This window comes from Chlamydotis macqueenii, chromosome 12 (genome assembly GCF_036417535.1).
Source record: "Chlamydotis macqueenii isolate bChlMac1 chromosome 12, bChlMac1.mat, whole genome shotgun sequence".
Classification (NCBI taxonomy): domain Eukaryota; kingdom Metazoa; phylum Chordata; class Aves; order Otidiformes; family Otididae; genus Chlamydotis; species Chlamydotis macqueenii.
In genome coordinates this window covers 21,684,563-21,701,754 of record NC_141567.1, presented here as the reverse complement: position 1 = coordinate 21,701,754, position 17,192 = coordinate 21,684,563, and the positions used below count along the sequence as shown (strand labels likewise).

General features: G+C 43.1%; 1 protein-coding gene across 1 annotated transcript in view; it reads left to right on the top strand.

The window, feature by feature from the left end:
* CHRFAM7A (CHRNA7 (exons 5-10) and FAM7A (exons A-E) fusion) overlaps positions 1 to 17,192 on the top strand; it is a 40,473-nt gene that overhangs the window by 8,066 nt on the left and 15,215 nt on the right. Inside the window, exon 3 of the mRNA XM_086757136.1 lies at positions 15,368 to 15,412. Within this exon, the coding sequence (XP_086613262.1) occupies positions 15,368 to 15,412 (45 nt within the window). The remainder of the gene's footprint in view (positions 1 to 15,367; positions 15,413 to 17,192) is intronic.

The following is a 17,192-nucleotide window of genomic DNA, read 5'->3' as shown; positions in this document are numbered from 1 at the left end:
GTGTTAAATAAAGCTTTAGCATAAAAATGCTAAAGTTAAAACCAGAAGAATTATTGCATTGGGGTCAGACCAGTGGCTTTCTGATATCCATTTTCGTCAGTACGTCTTCTTAGATTTTTCTAAGGAGTTTCAGCAACTGTTGAAAACATTGCTGTGTTCTGGGGCTTTCTGGTTTGAATCTAGAGTTTATACCAGCTTTCTGTGTGGAACTTGGGACACCATTTTGTGAGGTCCTAAGCTGATCTGAGCACTGCTGCTGAAAGAGATGCTCTCACGAGTTCTGGCCCCACGCTCCTACTCCCTTGGCTGGCACCAGTGCCTCTAGGACCAAGCAGCTGGCTGTATCCATTTTTGGAGCAGTCATTTTTCTAATCTGACCTGTACTGAGTTGGGATTTAGATTAGCTCAAACTACTCACCAGCTTCTACCCGTCATTCTTCTTCACTTAAATTCTGTCATATCTTTAGAAACAACCAAGCTAGTTCCATCTCTCTGTGAGCCAAGTTGCTCAACTTGGGGAAGTGCTGGATCGATCGTGTCTTAGCTCGTGACTTCAGTAGCAAGACTTCTGGTGGCAAACGTTCTGGTGGGTATGAACGTGTCCATTTTGGTCAACTCTGATCATAAATTATTTGTGTTTTTTTTTTTTCCTAGCAGCAGAATCAACATTCAATAATTTATGTAAGAAAGTTTGATTTAGTTATTTATCTACACGAATATTGCAGTTCTTACTTACATTACATAACATCATTTAGTCAGGAATCTTTCATGGTTCCACCAGACATTTACTAGCTAATTAAATAATTTACTACACAACAGTTTTCACTTATTTTCCAATTTCTCCTGTTTCTTTTTTAAATTTCTAGTTAGGGAAAAGAAAAGCGCTGAATAGTTGTTTGTATGTGGTGAGCAGCAGAGAATCTCAGGAGAACGCCCGTTCCTTTAGGCTGTTCAACTCACTTGTGCAGACCAAAGAAAATAGGAAAGCATGCAAACTTTTTAATGTTATCTGAACTCAAAGTCTGCTCAGCCTACATTGCCCTTGGTTACTTGTATGACTTAGATTTATACATTCAAGGGCTTTTGTCCCTGTTTCATTTTCCACAGCGTAAGTGACAGAGCTGGTTCAATGACTCGCATACAGTGCTTAGCAAAGCCTCTGCGCAAGAACTCGGCATGTGTGCAATCAATACCCTGGGCCCACCGGGCAAGATGGTAATGTGGAATAGCTGGAAATTTGACAAAAGAAAATTATGCTGTCATTCAAGAAGCAGAACAGTTTCTGTAAAGAAACAGACTGTAAAACAAACATTTCCCCCACTAAAAAAAACCCCTCCAAAATCAAAAAAGAAATTTAAATCTGGAAAGAGGAGTGCAAACCAAATCAAGAGGCTTGTTGAGCAATGGTGCTAAAGACGTTCCTAAGCTGTTTATCAAACCTCAGCAGCCTCACTGCAAACAATGGTGTGCCGGCAGCTCATCAAATTGGCATTATTCTTTTAATTTTTAGCATTCATTTGTGTATTTTAAAAAAAAGTCTCTCCAGGCTTTATTTTCCTCTCACTTTGCTGCTTGATCTGTGTTCCCTCCATGCCGAAGGGAGAAACTGTTTTCACTTTCATCTTGCAGCCACTTCCATTCTACCATGATTTATTCCTAAGAGTTTAGAAAACTGGAACTGTGCTGGGATATGCTTTCTGGTATTTTTTGTTGGTTTAATACTGGATTATAGCAGAAAACAGAGTATTCTGCTTCCCCATGAAATATGAAGAACAGATCTTTTCAAAGAACAGTCTAAAATATTCTGATGATGGATCTCCCTAGCCTACTGTGGTGAGATACTGATATACTAAGAGGATATTTGATATTTGTCTATTTTTTGTGTGCTTCTAAATATCTTCTGGCTTTTTTTGGCTACTTTTCCCTTCAGCATCTTTCTTTTACCTGGTCTTCTCAAACAGTACTAGATCTGGAAAGATGTTTTAAATAGTCTGTATTCTGTAGGACGGAATGGGAAGCAATGAATTTAAACTAATTTAAGGCAGTTTACAGGAAGGAAAGAAGGACTGACTAAAGGCTGTAAAAACCTCCTGATAATAGTGAACTGGAGGACGTTGGAGATGTTTGTGGCAGGTGAACATCAGACCTTCTGTTCTGCTTTCTGGTTCCACAGAAGTTGTCTTTGGGGTTCTTCTGCTTGGTTGGCTTTTAATATGAGTAAAGCAAAGCAGTTTCTCTAATATTTTTCTCATCCTTTACGATATAAATCGTCAGCAGGAGTCATAAAAGCTCAGTGCTTCATTTCTTTGTTTTCTAACTACATTGGTATGGGTGCTCCATTAATTTAAAACATGAGCAGACATCTGCTGGGATGCCACTTGTGATGAAGCGGTTTGCATCCTTACTGTGAAAAGTATGAAAATACTTCTGTTTTGACGGATTGCTGTAGACTACAGGGCCCACGACATTCAGCTTTCACATTTTACTCAGGACCTCTTACTAGAACAAGAGAATTTGCAAAGTCCCATTATGCAGTAATTATTACTGATCCTCAGTAATCAGCTAATAAAGCAAAATTATAGCACAAGACATAATTTCTGGGAGTCAGATCTGGCTAACTAATACTTGGTCTTATACAAAGCTTTTAATTCACAGAAGTTTGGGGACTGAAATGAATATACTCCCTGGAATACACAGAACTGTTGCTCTTTTTTTTTTTTTAAAGAGTATATAGAGTCAAAATGACAATATTTCTGTCATATTCAAGTACTAGCCAGTACATCATGTCAGTACTGAATAGCCAAGTTCACATCCGTTTCTCTTCGGAGAAGGCTTCCTGGCGTGCTGTGGGCTGGGTGAGTTCTCCGCTCCCGCAGCGCGATCTGTGCGGGGCACAGGTTGGCGGGAGAGGTGCCGCAGCCCCGTTGGGGACGATGGCAAGGGAGGGCAGTACGTGCTGCTAAAGCAACGCACCCAGCCTCTGACGGCGTCCTTGGGAGCGCCCGTGTCACCGGAGGAGCTCGGGGACAAGGTTGGATTACCAGTCGTGGTTTAACATTTTAAAGGGCAGCCCTGACGGGCAGTGGCTCCTCAGCAACCGAGTACGTGGTGTTCTGTTCCTGTTCTCTCATTTTAGGGCTGTATTCTCAAACCTGTGCAGATACAGGGCCTCCTTTTCTCTGAGAAAAGCACGCACTGTAAAAATTGTCAGTGATTTACAAATCTAATAGTGCTGACAGCGGCTGAACAAAGTATTGTCAACGGACTGCACACAAACACTTTGCTATCTACGAGCAGCGTGTTAACATAGAAACATTCAAATGCTAATTGCTTCAAATTTAGATGATACAGATGTGAAGTCTTCAGTTTCTCCTGAACTCCTCACCATGTTTGCCTGAATAGACTACTAAACAATCCAACTGTGCCCAATCTGAATATATCTGAGTTACAAAAAAGGCAAAAAAAAAAAAAAAAAAAAGGAAGATATCACAATGAGTTGGCAGCAGGAAGCATATATGTACAAGTGCTATATAGAAAAAGAAATCTTTAAAAATTCTTTTCCAAGAAAAAACAGAAGAAGCCTGAAGTAAACTTACATTCAGCGTTAACCTTCACTTATGCTTGCACGTCCGTGCCTGCTACCTGAAACTAGGGTCTGATTTGTAAAAGGGAAAGGCTGTTAACACTGCCTTCAGCAGCAGCTAGCTGAGAAGTTGCTGCTCGTTGGCAGCAACATAAGAATATGGTATTTATCCAGTTCACCTCTGCAAACTCCTCCGGTAGTGCTGTGAAGCCATATTGGCACGGCCCATAATCATGTCTCCATACTGCTGAGATGATCTCGTAACGGAGTAGCCTGGGGGGAAGACGATCAGTAACCATGTGCAGAGGTGGTGGAGCCACATACACGTTTAATTATGCAGCACTTGGACTCTTATTGACTTGTTTTCTGTGTTCAGCCATGAGTATGAACATATTTCTGTGGCTGGCGTCCGTCCCCATGGTTACTCTCAGTAACTACACGTTGTATTGGTGTAGTGTTTGAGAGGAAAGAAGCAGGCCTTGCACCCACTACCGCCAGTGCTACTGAATGCAAGAGTGAAGAGAGAAAAAATCATGAGCACTGCTAAGTTTGACCGAACCACTCACTGAGCTCAAGAAATCCAAATAAGCATTTTTATAGCTTTTGGAGTGTCATCCATGTCTGACTCCAGCAGACAGAGGTGTTCAGGAGGGAGTTTGCTCTTTGGTGTGTCAGAAGACAGCAGCCTGAAGGACTGCGTGGGTGTGCTGACACTCCAGTCGTGACGCTTGTTGCATCTTTGAAGAGACACACAGTGATTTTCGTCAATATATTCCTCTCAGCCCAGCTCACGGTTTCTCAGTGCCTTTATCAGTGATTCTTTACAGGCATTAAGGAGACGTGGGGACCATAAGGATTTTTAGGGAAAGTTGAAAAAAACCAACCCTACAAAAGAGGACTCTCAAACCTGTCCCTCAGAGGACGCAGAGTAAGGACTAACTAGAATTTTGTAATGCTGATTCATCCTCTCTTCCTGAGTTATTAAAGTGTCTTTGTAATACTTCTGTGTCAAGAGCTGCAGAGCCGTTCAGCAGGATAAGCAATGTATTTTGTACTGTGCCCCTCTCCAGGGGATGTTTTAATTGCCATGGTGACGTCTGTGCTGTATCCTAGCTTGAACTGAGACCCCAAGATATCGAGGGTGGTGGATTATGATACATATCACAGGAATTTTGGAGCTCCTCCTTCTTGCTCAATTTGCCTACGCTTGGAAAGATGGAGATAGCGTAGTTAGGGAGACTGTCTGGGGTGAGGAGTGACACCTCGCTGCGTGGTCCGCTGAAGAGAGCTTTGACTGTGTCCACTCACGCTGGACGGCGCTTTTCCTCATGGTTGTGTCCCGTCAGATGCCTCTATCTCTGTGGCTCTCTTGTTCCTCAGAGGTTCTGCAGTTTCATCATGTGAACTAATGCTAACACACGGACAACATGCTCTGGTCAGGTGCGGAAACTTCTGTTGCTGTGACGCACAAAAACAGGACAGAAGAATGCCCGATCACATGAAGGGAGAGGAAGACAGCTTTGTGTTCAGCTCCTTGTTCTCCCAGAATTTTCTCTTCTCTCCTTGAAGGGATCATCCACTTTCCTTCCGCTTTAGTTTGCTAAATATACATGCTGTAACAGCATTTCCATATGACTTATGAACATTTTGAGGAGAAAGACTTAATATAGAGTCAAATATGGCTTAAAGTTGATTAGCAAGAATAAAACTAGAGTCAAATCCTTTGACATAATGCTGTCCTGGCATTACAGCCTGACCTGCCACATCCTATGTTTTGCAGCTAGCCTCTAGGCAAATACATCAAGTTCAAAAGCTTTGATTCCCTCTTGTTTTAACACTGTCCAAGGAGTGGGGCTACAGGGGCTCTATTATTCCCTCTTAGCCTGTGGAATGGCTGGTAGTTCCCAGATCCCAGCATGTGTTTGGAGCTGGGATGCCTATCTGTGTCAGACTGACAATGATAATCAGCACCTGGAGCCAGTATTTAACACTAATTCAGGACTGAGTCCTCTCAGCAGAAGTCTGCCACGGAATACAATGGAATCGGGAATTATTTGTAAAGAAAGCAGCAGAACACAGTTATTACTTTGCGTGCTTGCAATTAATGAACTACACTTTAAGCTCGATGCTATATTTAATAATTGAATTGAGTGAAACCTACAGTGAGATTCACGGGCATTCGTAAGATAACCTGAAAAAATGCAACCTCCCCTCTTGCTCTTCAAAAGAATACTTTTTTTCCCCACACAGGATATGCTGAAGTAAGTTATTAGGTATTCTGTACTCTGCCCATTTCCCAGGCCTGATCCCTGCTTGTCTTCGCAAAGATGAATGTGTCCAAATCTAAATACAATCTCTTTATTAACAATGGTGTACTGAAAAAAAAAAGAAAAAGACTGCTATTACAATCACATCCCCATGGTAACACAAATAGTACATCACGAGGCTCTTATTTATAATCTCTGCTTCTTTTCTGTGAAACTCAGTGAAAACACATCTAGAGCCCACTGCCAGGACAAAGCCCAGTTACAGTCGATAGCGAGCACAACTGTCAGACCTTGTCAGAGCACCCATGGAACAGAAACACGCTCCCCCATTTGAAGCAGATCCTCCGCCCGGAGTTAAGATGGCTCTTCTGTGCTCTTTCTCCAGCAGCTTTTCTGCGCTGCAAGATTCCCATCCATCTGGGAAGACCTGCATACGCTTTGAGCAAACTGCCTTTCTTTTAAAGCAAGATAAAGTGGTTGGGGAGAGAGCAAATGCTTCTTGAAAAAGCATGTAAGATTAGTTGGTGGGGAGAAACCACTGAAGGTTTTCAGACTTGCAAAACAGAGCACACATGGTGCAATTTAAACAAAAAACCCACAAACCCAATCAACTGCCTCCTTAGGATTTCACCTGAATTCAGTTAAGCAAAGCAATCAGACTCCTCGCCTCACACTCCAAACTCAACCTTAACCCAGATAAAAGTCAAATGATTTTCTAATTTTTATTTTAAAGAAAAAAATTAAGATATTCAAAAAGTAAAACATGAGCATCTCCTCCTATCCCAGCATCACAGAATGCTTAAGTACCATTTCAGCATTTTAACTCTAGAAACATTAAAACTTTCACAGAACTTTAGCTACAAGCAGAAGCACACTTGTCAGTTGTACCCAGGTTTAGTTCCTCACTGCTTTGTTTCTCTCCTTGTGCACCTGCACTGTGCATGGGACAGGTGAACGCCAGGCTTCAGTACCCACACAGAACACATACCTGAAAATCCCCATTTTTTTCAGACTTGCACACAGGTCAAGCTCTGCAGTCACTAGGTTTGAACTGTAACTGTGGGTAAGCTCACAGCAAACTGTGTATTAAATATCTGCTGGCTTGGGTGTTAAACACAGACCAGAACTGTAGCTAGTCCAGTGCTCAGGGCATCTTTCCACCACTCACACCAGGAGACTTCCTTTCCTCCCCTCCCATTCCCTTCCCCCCGGCTGCTGTTTCTCACCAGTGCTGCCCTGTGACTTACAGACCATCCTGCTGTAAGTTTCCCCTACATGAAACCAGGAGCTCACCGTAACGGGATCACCACAGCTAAAGCCTGCACCTCTGCATATCCCACCCCAGGACCCCTCTGCACCCGACAGCAGATGCTGCTTTCCCTTCATGGTAACACTCTGCGTTATTTCTGCCTGTTACTTCTGTTATTTCCTCAGCCTGTCTCTTCTGCTTGTCCTTGTTACTGCACACAAACATCTGGAACGAATGTCAGCAGATGTGGCAGTCTAAGCCGCTACACGCTGAGCTGTGTGACTGTGCAAAGGCTGCGCTGCTGAGGGTATTTATAGCAGTGCTGAAATCTGTAATGCTGGCTAATACTTTCGTAACGGTGCTCTAAAGTATTCATTTGGCACTGATGCATTGTTATTTGTAGCTAGGCACCATTTTCCTTGTGTTTAATTTGCTGAAATTAATGTGCTTGTGGGTTAGAAGGAAGATTTACAAAGTCATTTTTTAAAAAGCGTTTGTTGATTTTCTACTCATTTAATCACATTTATAATAATTCACTTAAAAGCCTCCGAAGGATAATAAGTAGTCTGAACAATTTCACATGTTCCTGATGGAAGGGACACATACAAACTGTCACAGCAGGAAAATGCTCTACAAATACTCAGTATCCTATGCCGTAAGAGTGATTCCCACAAGTCAGGCGCAGGACAGCACCGCTGGCTAGCTTCACATGCTGCTGGCCCTGCTGCACTCCGCAGCCCCGTTCGTCAGGAAAATGGCATTCCACACGGAACAGGCCATCGGCCAGCCTGGATGCGTGCCTTTCAGAGGAAAATGACCTAGGGAAATACTGCTTTGAAATACATCTTCCGCATCTTGAACTCTGAATGATACATTCTGATCAATAAACACTGATGGAGACAGGTTGTAATTGGAAGGCGAGAAGCTGCACAGAACTGAAGTAAGAGCAGGCTGAGGTCCGGCTGGCACAGGCTCTGGCTGCTAAAGAGAGGTGGCTTGAGCTGGAATGTCGGGTTTATCCAGCATTATTTCTAGTGAGCGTGGCCCACTCCTTCATTTGTACAAAGGGTGATCCCCCAGAGAGAGGAGTCACTGAATGTAGGTGATGGTTCTAACCCAAAACACAAACAATATGTAACTAGAATGAGAGTGGAGTCAGACCTTAATCCCACCTTTCTTGCGCAGGAAACGTCACTGGATTAACAGTGGCCCTCCCCCACAAATATTTATAAATTTGTCTCTGAAACTGGGCTGATAGACACACCAGTCATTAGCCCGAACGCTTCGCATGGATAATTCAGCCCTTTCCCAAATACTCCTCAGCTGCCCTCTCCTTTTCAGCGGTACATTCTCGTGTGCCTTCTCCTTCAGTTCTGCTGCACCCTTCTCGTGATGCGAAGAGGCAGATTTTTTAATTCAAACAGGACACGGAGGAACTGTCCCTACATCTGGAATTGGTACGCCACGCTGCCCTTCAAGATTACGGACAGTGCTTCGGGCAGCAGGTTGTGTTGGGAATATGCGAAAGGTTTGCCCTGCATTGTTCCTGCCTTGAGATGTAGGGGGCTGCAATGAACTTTACTCACTGTATCACAAGTGAAAGCGGGAGTGAGGAGAGGGGAGGGAGGAGGGGGTCTCCGTGCAGGGAAGGTGCCTGTTTCCCGTATAACTCTAAGCATTTCCATTAGTCCTGGAGTAGCCATTTATTGCCTTGCTCCTCTTCGAATTTACAGTCCAACGTCAGCCTTCTTAAAAAATAAAAATGGATAGCAGCAGCAGTCTGTGCCAGTCTGTGTGATCTCCAGCAACAAAACGCCACTTTCCCCAGTCAGGAGGGATTCTGCAGAGCAGCTCTCTATTTCACGCGTGTAGAGAGTATGAAGAGCAGTTCATATGCCATCCATCACAAATCTAATAAACCTAAGAGCTCAAGAGGAAAGGAGTTTGCTTTTCAAATTTCACTTTAATTAACTACTCACATTTTGGTTTGCCTTAAGGTTTTAATTCTTTCTTTGATTAAAAAAAAGCCAGAAGAAATTAAATCCAAGACCAACAAGCACACTGAGTAAGGAAGACATTTGCAGGCTGGATTTCAGAGATTTAACTGCAAAACTCACCTAAATGCTCAGGAGATATTTCTCTAAATCCCAAGCACAGCTGCAATACCTTTCCCTCAAGGTCTGAAAGAGCGGAGAGTCTGAGCTGGGAGGTGAGAAAGTCACCCCAGCAGTGAAGGTGCCTCGGGGCTGAATTTAGCGCTGAAGTGGAATGGGGAAGAGAAGAAAGGGTCATGTCCTAAATGCCTTCAGCTTTCGCTACGGTCACTAGCAGCACGGAGTATAAAATCATGAAGACCAACTTTCAGGAGGTTTTTAGCACCAACAGAACCAGGGCAAGCGAGCAGCTGACGTAAAGGCAGCTGGCCCAAGGCGAGCACAAGCCCAAGGCCACGTCACGCGGAACTGGCACACCATGCTGACGGGCCGTGCAGGAAAACACATCATCTTAAACTCTGTGGAAACGGCTCGCAACAGTTTACAAAGTCACTGTTGCTGTAATTTTGAAGGAGTGCTGCTTTCCAGCAGTAGGCTGTACCACAACAAGATGACGTCGCAGATGTGAGAGCTCTGTTTTTATATAAATATCTCACTGATATGGCAAGATTCAGAACACCAAATATAAACGTGTGTTTAAGTTTGAAGTGGCCTCGAGAAAAATGCAGTGAAAGAGTGAAAATTTGTATTTTCCACTTCTGACATTTTATGGAATCTTTTGCACTTTTTGAACCTATTTTCAAGAAATCAGAAACATTCCGTGGCCTGTCCTGGTGTTGAGCCTCCCATGCTGGACCATGGAATATTATTAATATTATTTTTGCATTGTTAGTGCTTGTTTACGTAGCATTTTTTGCATAATTGGAAATATGTGCTGTAGGCCAAGCCAAACCCGCTTTACTCTGATAGAAAGGGATATTGCTGAGTGCGGGAGAAGTGAAGGGTAATTGCACAAATCTGTTCCTGTTGTGCTGAAAGGGAGGGAGGTCAGGTGGGGAAGAGGCATCAGGAGTTCAAACCTCTTTCATCTCACAAATCCTGTACACTGCCTTTTTTGTCATCTTTATGTTGCCTAAAAACCTGTTTCTCCTTGCCAACTCTCTGTGTAGCTTTTTATTCCTATGAAAAAAAACCCTAAAATATTCCTGAATTCCAGCCAAATTTGCATTTTAATTAATCTTGCCTTTTGGGAGGGGCAGTGTAGGTGATGCCCTAGGCTTCAGGGGCCATGAGCGTGCACCCATTTCGGGGCAGCCCGACTCTGCACCCTCTGCTACGTTCTTCAAGACTTGCTGCACCTGTAGCCCCCACCTCTGGATGACCAGAGGTAGTCCTTGGCAAGCAGCTGCAGTTTTCATTTCGGTGTCCTTGCAGAAGCATCAGGCCGGCGTTTTTAAGTAACTGATTTTTATCCGCAGCCCTGGGGTAGCAAAACTCAATTTGGCTTGCACCCCTAAGAAGTCTTGAGCCACCTTTAATACAAAAGTTTAGCGTTAACCTTCGCACATGAGGAGAGGATAATTCCAGCGGTCCTCCATGTTGACTTAGTGTTGTAAAGAACAAGAGATCATTGTGGTGGTCTCAGATGGGCTTCAGGTGGGTGAAGCTGGTCCACGTGCTGCTCTGGCCTCTCCTGGAGGCTGGGCACATGGGGTGCTGGTGTGGACCAGCACAACAGGCAGGAACAGAGAAGTCCAGCCCCTTCACTACTCTCCATAAGTTTCGAGGAGGTCAGATTCATCCTATCACTACGCTGCCTAAAGTATGGCTGTAGCCTCAGCCAACTGGCCATTTTATGGGTGTGTAACTCACCCCCCAGCCCATTCCCTCAGTACTAATCCTGTAAGAATTCAGGCTTTTTCACTTTATGCAGTTTAGTGAGCTCAGTGAAGGACCCTAAAAAGGAAGAGGAAGAAAACCCCAAGCTGTGTGAAGCAAAAATTAAACACAACAGCGTTTTAAATCGTGTGGGGAAAAAACCATTAATAGGTGGAAGTAATTTTACATTGTGGATCAGAAGATATTGAGAAGGTTTAATGAGTAAGTGCTGAGACAATGAGATAAGAGCTAATGAACTGATTAACCTCAACAGGATGACACTCAAGCAAACAAAAGTGAAAATCTATATAGGGAGTGCTTTACGTGTCTCTCACTGGCTGCCAGCCCATTTTTAACTTCAGACAACAATTATTAACGTCAGTCTTGTTAGGAGGTACCAATCAGGTTATTGCTATAACAAGAGTTGTCTTAAAATGTTTCTACAAACTATTTTATTAAGGTTCATAGTAACTGAAGCCCAGTTCAGAGGCATTACTTTTTCTTTAATTTAGGTGAGATGCAACCATGTAAAAATAAATAATCTGGATTTGAAGTGCAAGAATTACAGCTGATAGGTTTTAGTCAGGACATAACTTTATGCAAGTCTTCCGGGAAGTATGTGTTCCTTGCTAGGTGCTGCACATCACTGCATGCCAGTCTGTAGGCATGCAGGCTTATTTTACTTCTTTTTCCCTGTTCTTTTTGCTGCATAGCTTTCCTAGTGTGGATACTAGATGTGCTGACATCCCTTTGAAAGTCAACAGATAATGTTCCTTACAAAGTCTGTAACGTCCAGGCTAATGCCCTTCACAAAGTATGGTCAAATTTCCCTAATTTCTTTTATGGATTCCGTGGAACACAGGGTAAGGGAAGGAGAATGTGGGAATCTGATACTGTGTTTCCAAAGGTGATCAGTCTGATAGACATTTTAAATAGAAAAGACAGACAAAACCAGAGATGGGAACTGGAAGAATGGAGACAGTGCAATTCGCTTCAAAGACTTCCAGAAATTGTTACCTCTGCCTTCAGAAATGAAGGAAGAATCATTCAAGTCTTCCTGATGTCAGCTACTTTCCCTTCATTAACTACGCTGCCATAAAATAATGCGGTACGCAGCCCAGCAGCAATGTGCCACCTGCCCTCACAGGTGATGCCTACAGTTACGAACCAAGTAGACCAAAGTGCTCACCTCCCACGGTGCGCGTGGAACCTACCTTCATTAGCTGCACTGCTTGGCCAGCACTACCTGAGCAGCAAGTAACCAAAAGTAGCTGGTGTGGGGAAGACCATTGGGATGACAAGGTTGGAGATTAGGAAGCACTTCTTTACTGAAGGAGTGGTCATGCACTGGACCATGCTGCTCAGGAAAGTGATGGAGTCACTATCCCTGGAGGTGTTCAAAGAACGTGTAGACATGGCATTCCAGGACATGGTTTAGTGGACAGGTGGTGTTGGGTTGATGGTTGGACTTGATGATTCTAGAGGTCTTTTCCAACCTTATGATTCTATAAAGTCCCTTTTCTTTGCTCCTTTATAGTAGAAGGGATTTGTAAGAGGAACTGCCTTGCTTTTGTGTTCAACACTTTTTCTGTAGGTAAGTGTTCACAAAATATTGCAAAGTGACAAAAACTGGTGAAGTCCTACAAAGCATTTCAAGCCCGCCCGTCACTTTAGGGGGAAGTACTGCACAGCTCTGATGATAAACAGTGTTAACGCAGTTTGCTGTAAAGCTTTTTAAGCAGTGTCTAAAAAACTCCCCTAGCTGGGAGAAACCCTGCAGGATGTCTCCTGCCCTGCCTTTCACCAGCTTCACTTGGGGCCACTGAGAGGGACAAACCCTCTAAAGTCAGAGTGATGGGTGAGTCAATCCAATAATGACTAAAACGTCAGAAGCCATTTGCTCCAATAAACACTAAAAAAACCCACCAGTCTCAGCACGCAGCAAAGTTTTTATAGTTGAGGAGCAATGATGGGATTTACGATTCAAACACTGATGGAACCTTAAATATAGTGATCCAAGTGCGAGTTAGTTTGTTCAAATAGACTCTCTGAGGCCCTAAATGCTTAAAATAACAGACAGAAACACCAGGAAAACAGCATGGTCCATCGTCACTGAGGGCTTGTCTTCACTGTACGAGTTAATGCTCTCAGGAGATCCCTCTTCAGAGTCACTCTGGGCTTTCAGGAGACATCTGCAGAGCCTCCTGCGGGCAAAGCCAGCAGGGTGGCAGGCAGCTGGACCATTAGCAGTCTACTGCTAGCCCCTCAGCTCTGCTAGTGTGACTGCTCGGTGGTGGCTCTCCAGCCTGGTGCTGTGATGTGTGCTGGTTGATGGTAGAGCTCCTTTCTGGTACTCCTCAAACAGTTCATCTGCCTCTGCTGTGGGCTCAGGGCTTCAAATTAAATCCCCGTGGCCTATCATTAGTTTAAGCATCAGCAGCGCGCCAGCTCCAGTACAACCTTTTGCTGCTACTGAAAAGGGAATTTTTGAAACTTCACTAATCTAAGGCTGGGCCCATTCATGCGTAGAAAGAGATCACACTGGGAATAAAATGTGAATTTAACTCAGCATTTAACCATGCAAGAGTAGACACCATTCAGCGAATAGTCCTGAAACGAGCCTCCCACAACGTAATGGATTCTGAATTGCTCCGCACCTTTGAGTAGCCAGTTAGCACCTGCGGAAAGCAACACAACTGCATCTGCCCTGCGGAGAAACCACACAGCAGTGGTGCTCCTGGCTTTGCTCAAGTGCCATAGGTGGGACACTGCATTACAGGAACTTGTTATGTTCATCTGGGACAGCACACAGAGCCCTGAGAAGATGTTACCAAACTTTTAATGATAAGTTCTCATTGGTGGTATTTACATCTGACCTGAATATGGCTGTGATGAACAGAAACATATATAGGTTTCACATGTCCTTAGTTTGCAACACTTGGCCGTAAACTTTAGTTTAGATATGAATGATCTCGTAAGGATTGTTTCTTCATTCATGAATTACAGATCCCGTGCAAACCAGTTCAGTTGTGCTGTAACACTATGAGCAGGTTGTTGAGAGAGGCACCAAAGTAATGTTTGATTAGAGAATAACAGCTGCTGTTGCAAACTAATTACTGCTCTGTCTAGCCGACATCTTCAGCATGCTGATTCAATGCAGGTTAATAAAGTATTCCTGAAACCGAAGGGTTAAAGAGACCTGGTTCCCCAGGATGCCGTTTAAATGAGTTGTTCACTGGAGATAGTTCTGAAAAAGTAAGGTTCATGCGGGTGATGAAGCAGAAAATAGAGAAGAAAAGTGCTGAATTGCCACTATGGTCTGTGCTTCCTTATTTTTTTCATTTTACTCTGCATTTTAAATGGAGGTAGAAATGTGCATTTGAGGGCGGACTTTATTCACCACTCTTTACCTAAAATCTTTTTGTCTGTATGTTGTACATGTAGTCGCGATTATACATGACCACTGGCATACATTTGCTGATGCTGCTCCTCAACAGGCTTCACCTGCTTTAAAATACCACTGTCCCTTGCACTGTGTTTGATTTTACCTGCTGGATAACTTTTTTACTGTTGTGCTGCTCTAAAATGGCTTCAATTAAAGGTCTCCCAAGACTTTTGTTCAGTTAAAAGTCCACCAGACAACAGCAAAAGAGTAAAGAGTATTATAAAAAAAATAAAGCTTTTTTTTTTTTGTATGAAATGTGATTAAACTTTTTTGGGGGCCATTTTTTTGGCATTTAGGAACAAGAAGTTCAGGAGTGACAGATTTAAGTGTAGAGGTCTAGATGTACGAGCAGCTCTGCCAGTTGCTGCTGTACGGGTGACTGGAACTTGCCGTGACACTTCCTTCGACTGGAAATGAAGCTTTGACTCCGGGGAAGGCCTTCAAATTGGAACTGCTTGGCAGAATGATAATGTTCTGCCCTGCTGCTGCCTGCCTGTGAGGAAGCTACTCAAAGCGGCCCCAACGCACATCATCCCGGCTTAGTCACACTTTTTGTTCACTGTTTTTTCTATTATCTGCCTATGTCTGGTGTGGAAGGTCAATCAGTGAGAGGGCTGCTCCTGAGAAAGGTGATTCAGGCCACCCCTACTACAATCTGCTTTGCCTTTTGGCGTTCTTCATTAACAAGCGAGCCCCAGGGAGGAGTCTGGCAGGAGGATACTCTCAGGAAACAAGTTGACTGACTGCAGTAATATGAAATACATTTAAAAGGAGCTGGGAAAACTTCTGTTGCAGTGAGTTTGAGGCAATAATTCCTTTTGCTTTAGAAGGTACCTCAGTACAATGGGCTATTTCATAATAATCAAATCCATTTACCGCTGTTGTTTTAAGTGTATGGCACTAAGCTGTGGTTTTGTTTTTTCTTCTCTCTCTCCTTTTCCTTCCTCTCAGGATGAAAAGAATCAAGTATTAACAACAAACATCTGGCTACAAATGGTGAGTTTTGAAACAAAGTATGTTTTTTCCCCTTTGGTCTTTGAGTTTAATCTGCTGAGGGGTTTGAATTTTAGGAAACTTTCAAGATTTTGTTCCGTGTGTTGCTAGATAGTGGACAAAGCTAAGCTGAATGGAAAGTGTAAGGCTGAGGTTTAAGTCTTGATGTCATTTCAGGTATTTCTGAAAACTTGGTAGTTGATTTAGTCACGCGAAACTCTTGATCATCGTAAGATACCGCTGTACTAAGAGTCCCAGGGAGAATAACAGTAGGCGCAAGTCCTTATCTCCCATTTCAACAAACCCATCATGTTGCGGGAAATCATTTGATTGTGAAAGAGAACCATACCTGCAAGAAATGCATTTCATCTGTACTAGCTGTTCTGATCAGCGCTCGAAAACCACCAGATGGTTCTGATACAGGGGAAAATCTGTTCCAGAGAGGTTCATTATCTCCTGAGAGCTGCTGCTGGCGTCCTCATGAACGTCTCTGCCATCCTGCTTGCTTTGCATCTATCTCCGTGAGAAACTGCAAGAGGATTTTAATTAAAATGGCCATGCTGTTCCCATGTTGTTCAAAATGTTGTTGTTTAAACATAGGTGATCACTAGAAGTGAACCGTGAACATGAGAGGTTTTTTATATTACTTCTCCAAATTTAATTATTTTAATTCCATTAATTCCCATCTGTATTACAGAAACAGAACTGTTTGGGTTAAGTAAAGGTTTACTTATTCAAGATAAGCATGCTGCTTCCACAGAAACTTTACCCCTTTCAGTTTCTCTAACCAGCTCATTCAGTTTAAATGTATTCTCTTTTCTTTTACTGTCACATTTTTTATAAAGCACGTCTCTTGCACTGTGCTAGGCCTTAGGAAACAAATGAAGGACATCTTGATGACCTACAAAGGACAGCATGGCTATTGCATTGATTCACAAAGAAAAGTTGACGTGGAAGAAGGATTCAGCTTGTTATTTTACAGGCTTCTTGTACAGCAAGATTAAAACTATCAAATACAGTATGTTTCTGGCTTTGAGCTGCAATAACAACAGTTGCTATGATTTCTTACCAGGAAAACATGACAATTCATACTCAAGAAGCTATCACTTATTTTCCTTCTCTTTTATCCCACACCATCCTTATCCTTTTTGAGATTAATTCCCCCCCCCCGGAAATTCCTGATTATTTTATATATTCTGTATTTCTTTTGATTTATTCACCCTAGCACATCTTGTATGCGGGTGGTGTTTAGACTGCAATGAGCAGATGACTTGATTACTACAAAAATGTAGCGACTCTTCATGGCGTGTGTACGCCCTGCCCGCAGGAAGTGACCTGTCCTGCCAGCTCCTGAGAACGAGTCGCCTAAAGCCAGCGAGGGCCCACAGGTTTAAATGCCTCAGAACCACTCATCCTATTTGTTTACCTTGCTGGACTTCATACAAAATAGAGCTATCGTGAGGATCTCAGTATTTCTACATTCCAAAATGATGAAGTAGTAAAAATACAGTGACAGTCTATCAGAAAGCTCATGTAAAACAATTTACCGTGAAAATGGATGTATAATTCCTGAAAAAAAAGGACGAGAAGCAGTTGATCAGCTTATAGAAGCTGTGTGTAGATAAGTGTGAGCAATACACATGGTGTAATTAGAGAACTGTGAACGGAGCAGGCAGTGAAAAGAAGAACCTACAAACAGAACCGATCAGATATTCTGATTTAAGATTTCTGTAAAAAACTGTTATCTGTAAAGCAAAAGGAAAAAGCCATGCACAACTCGGAT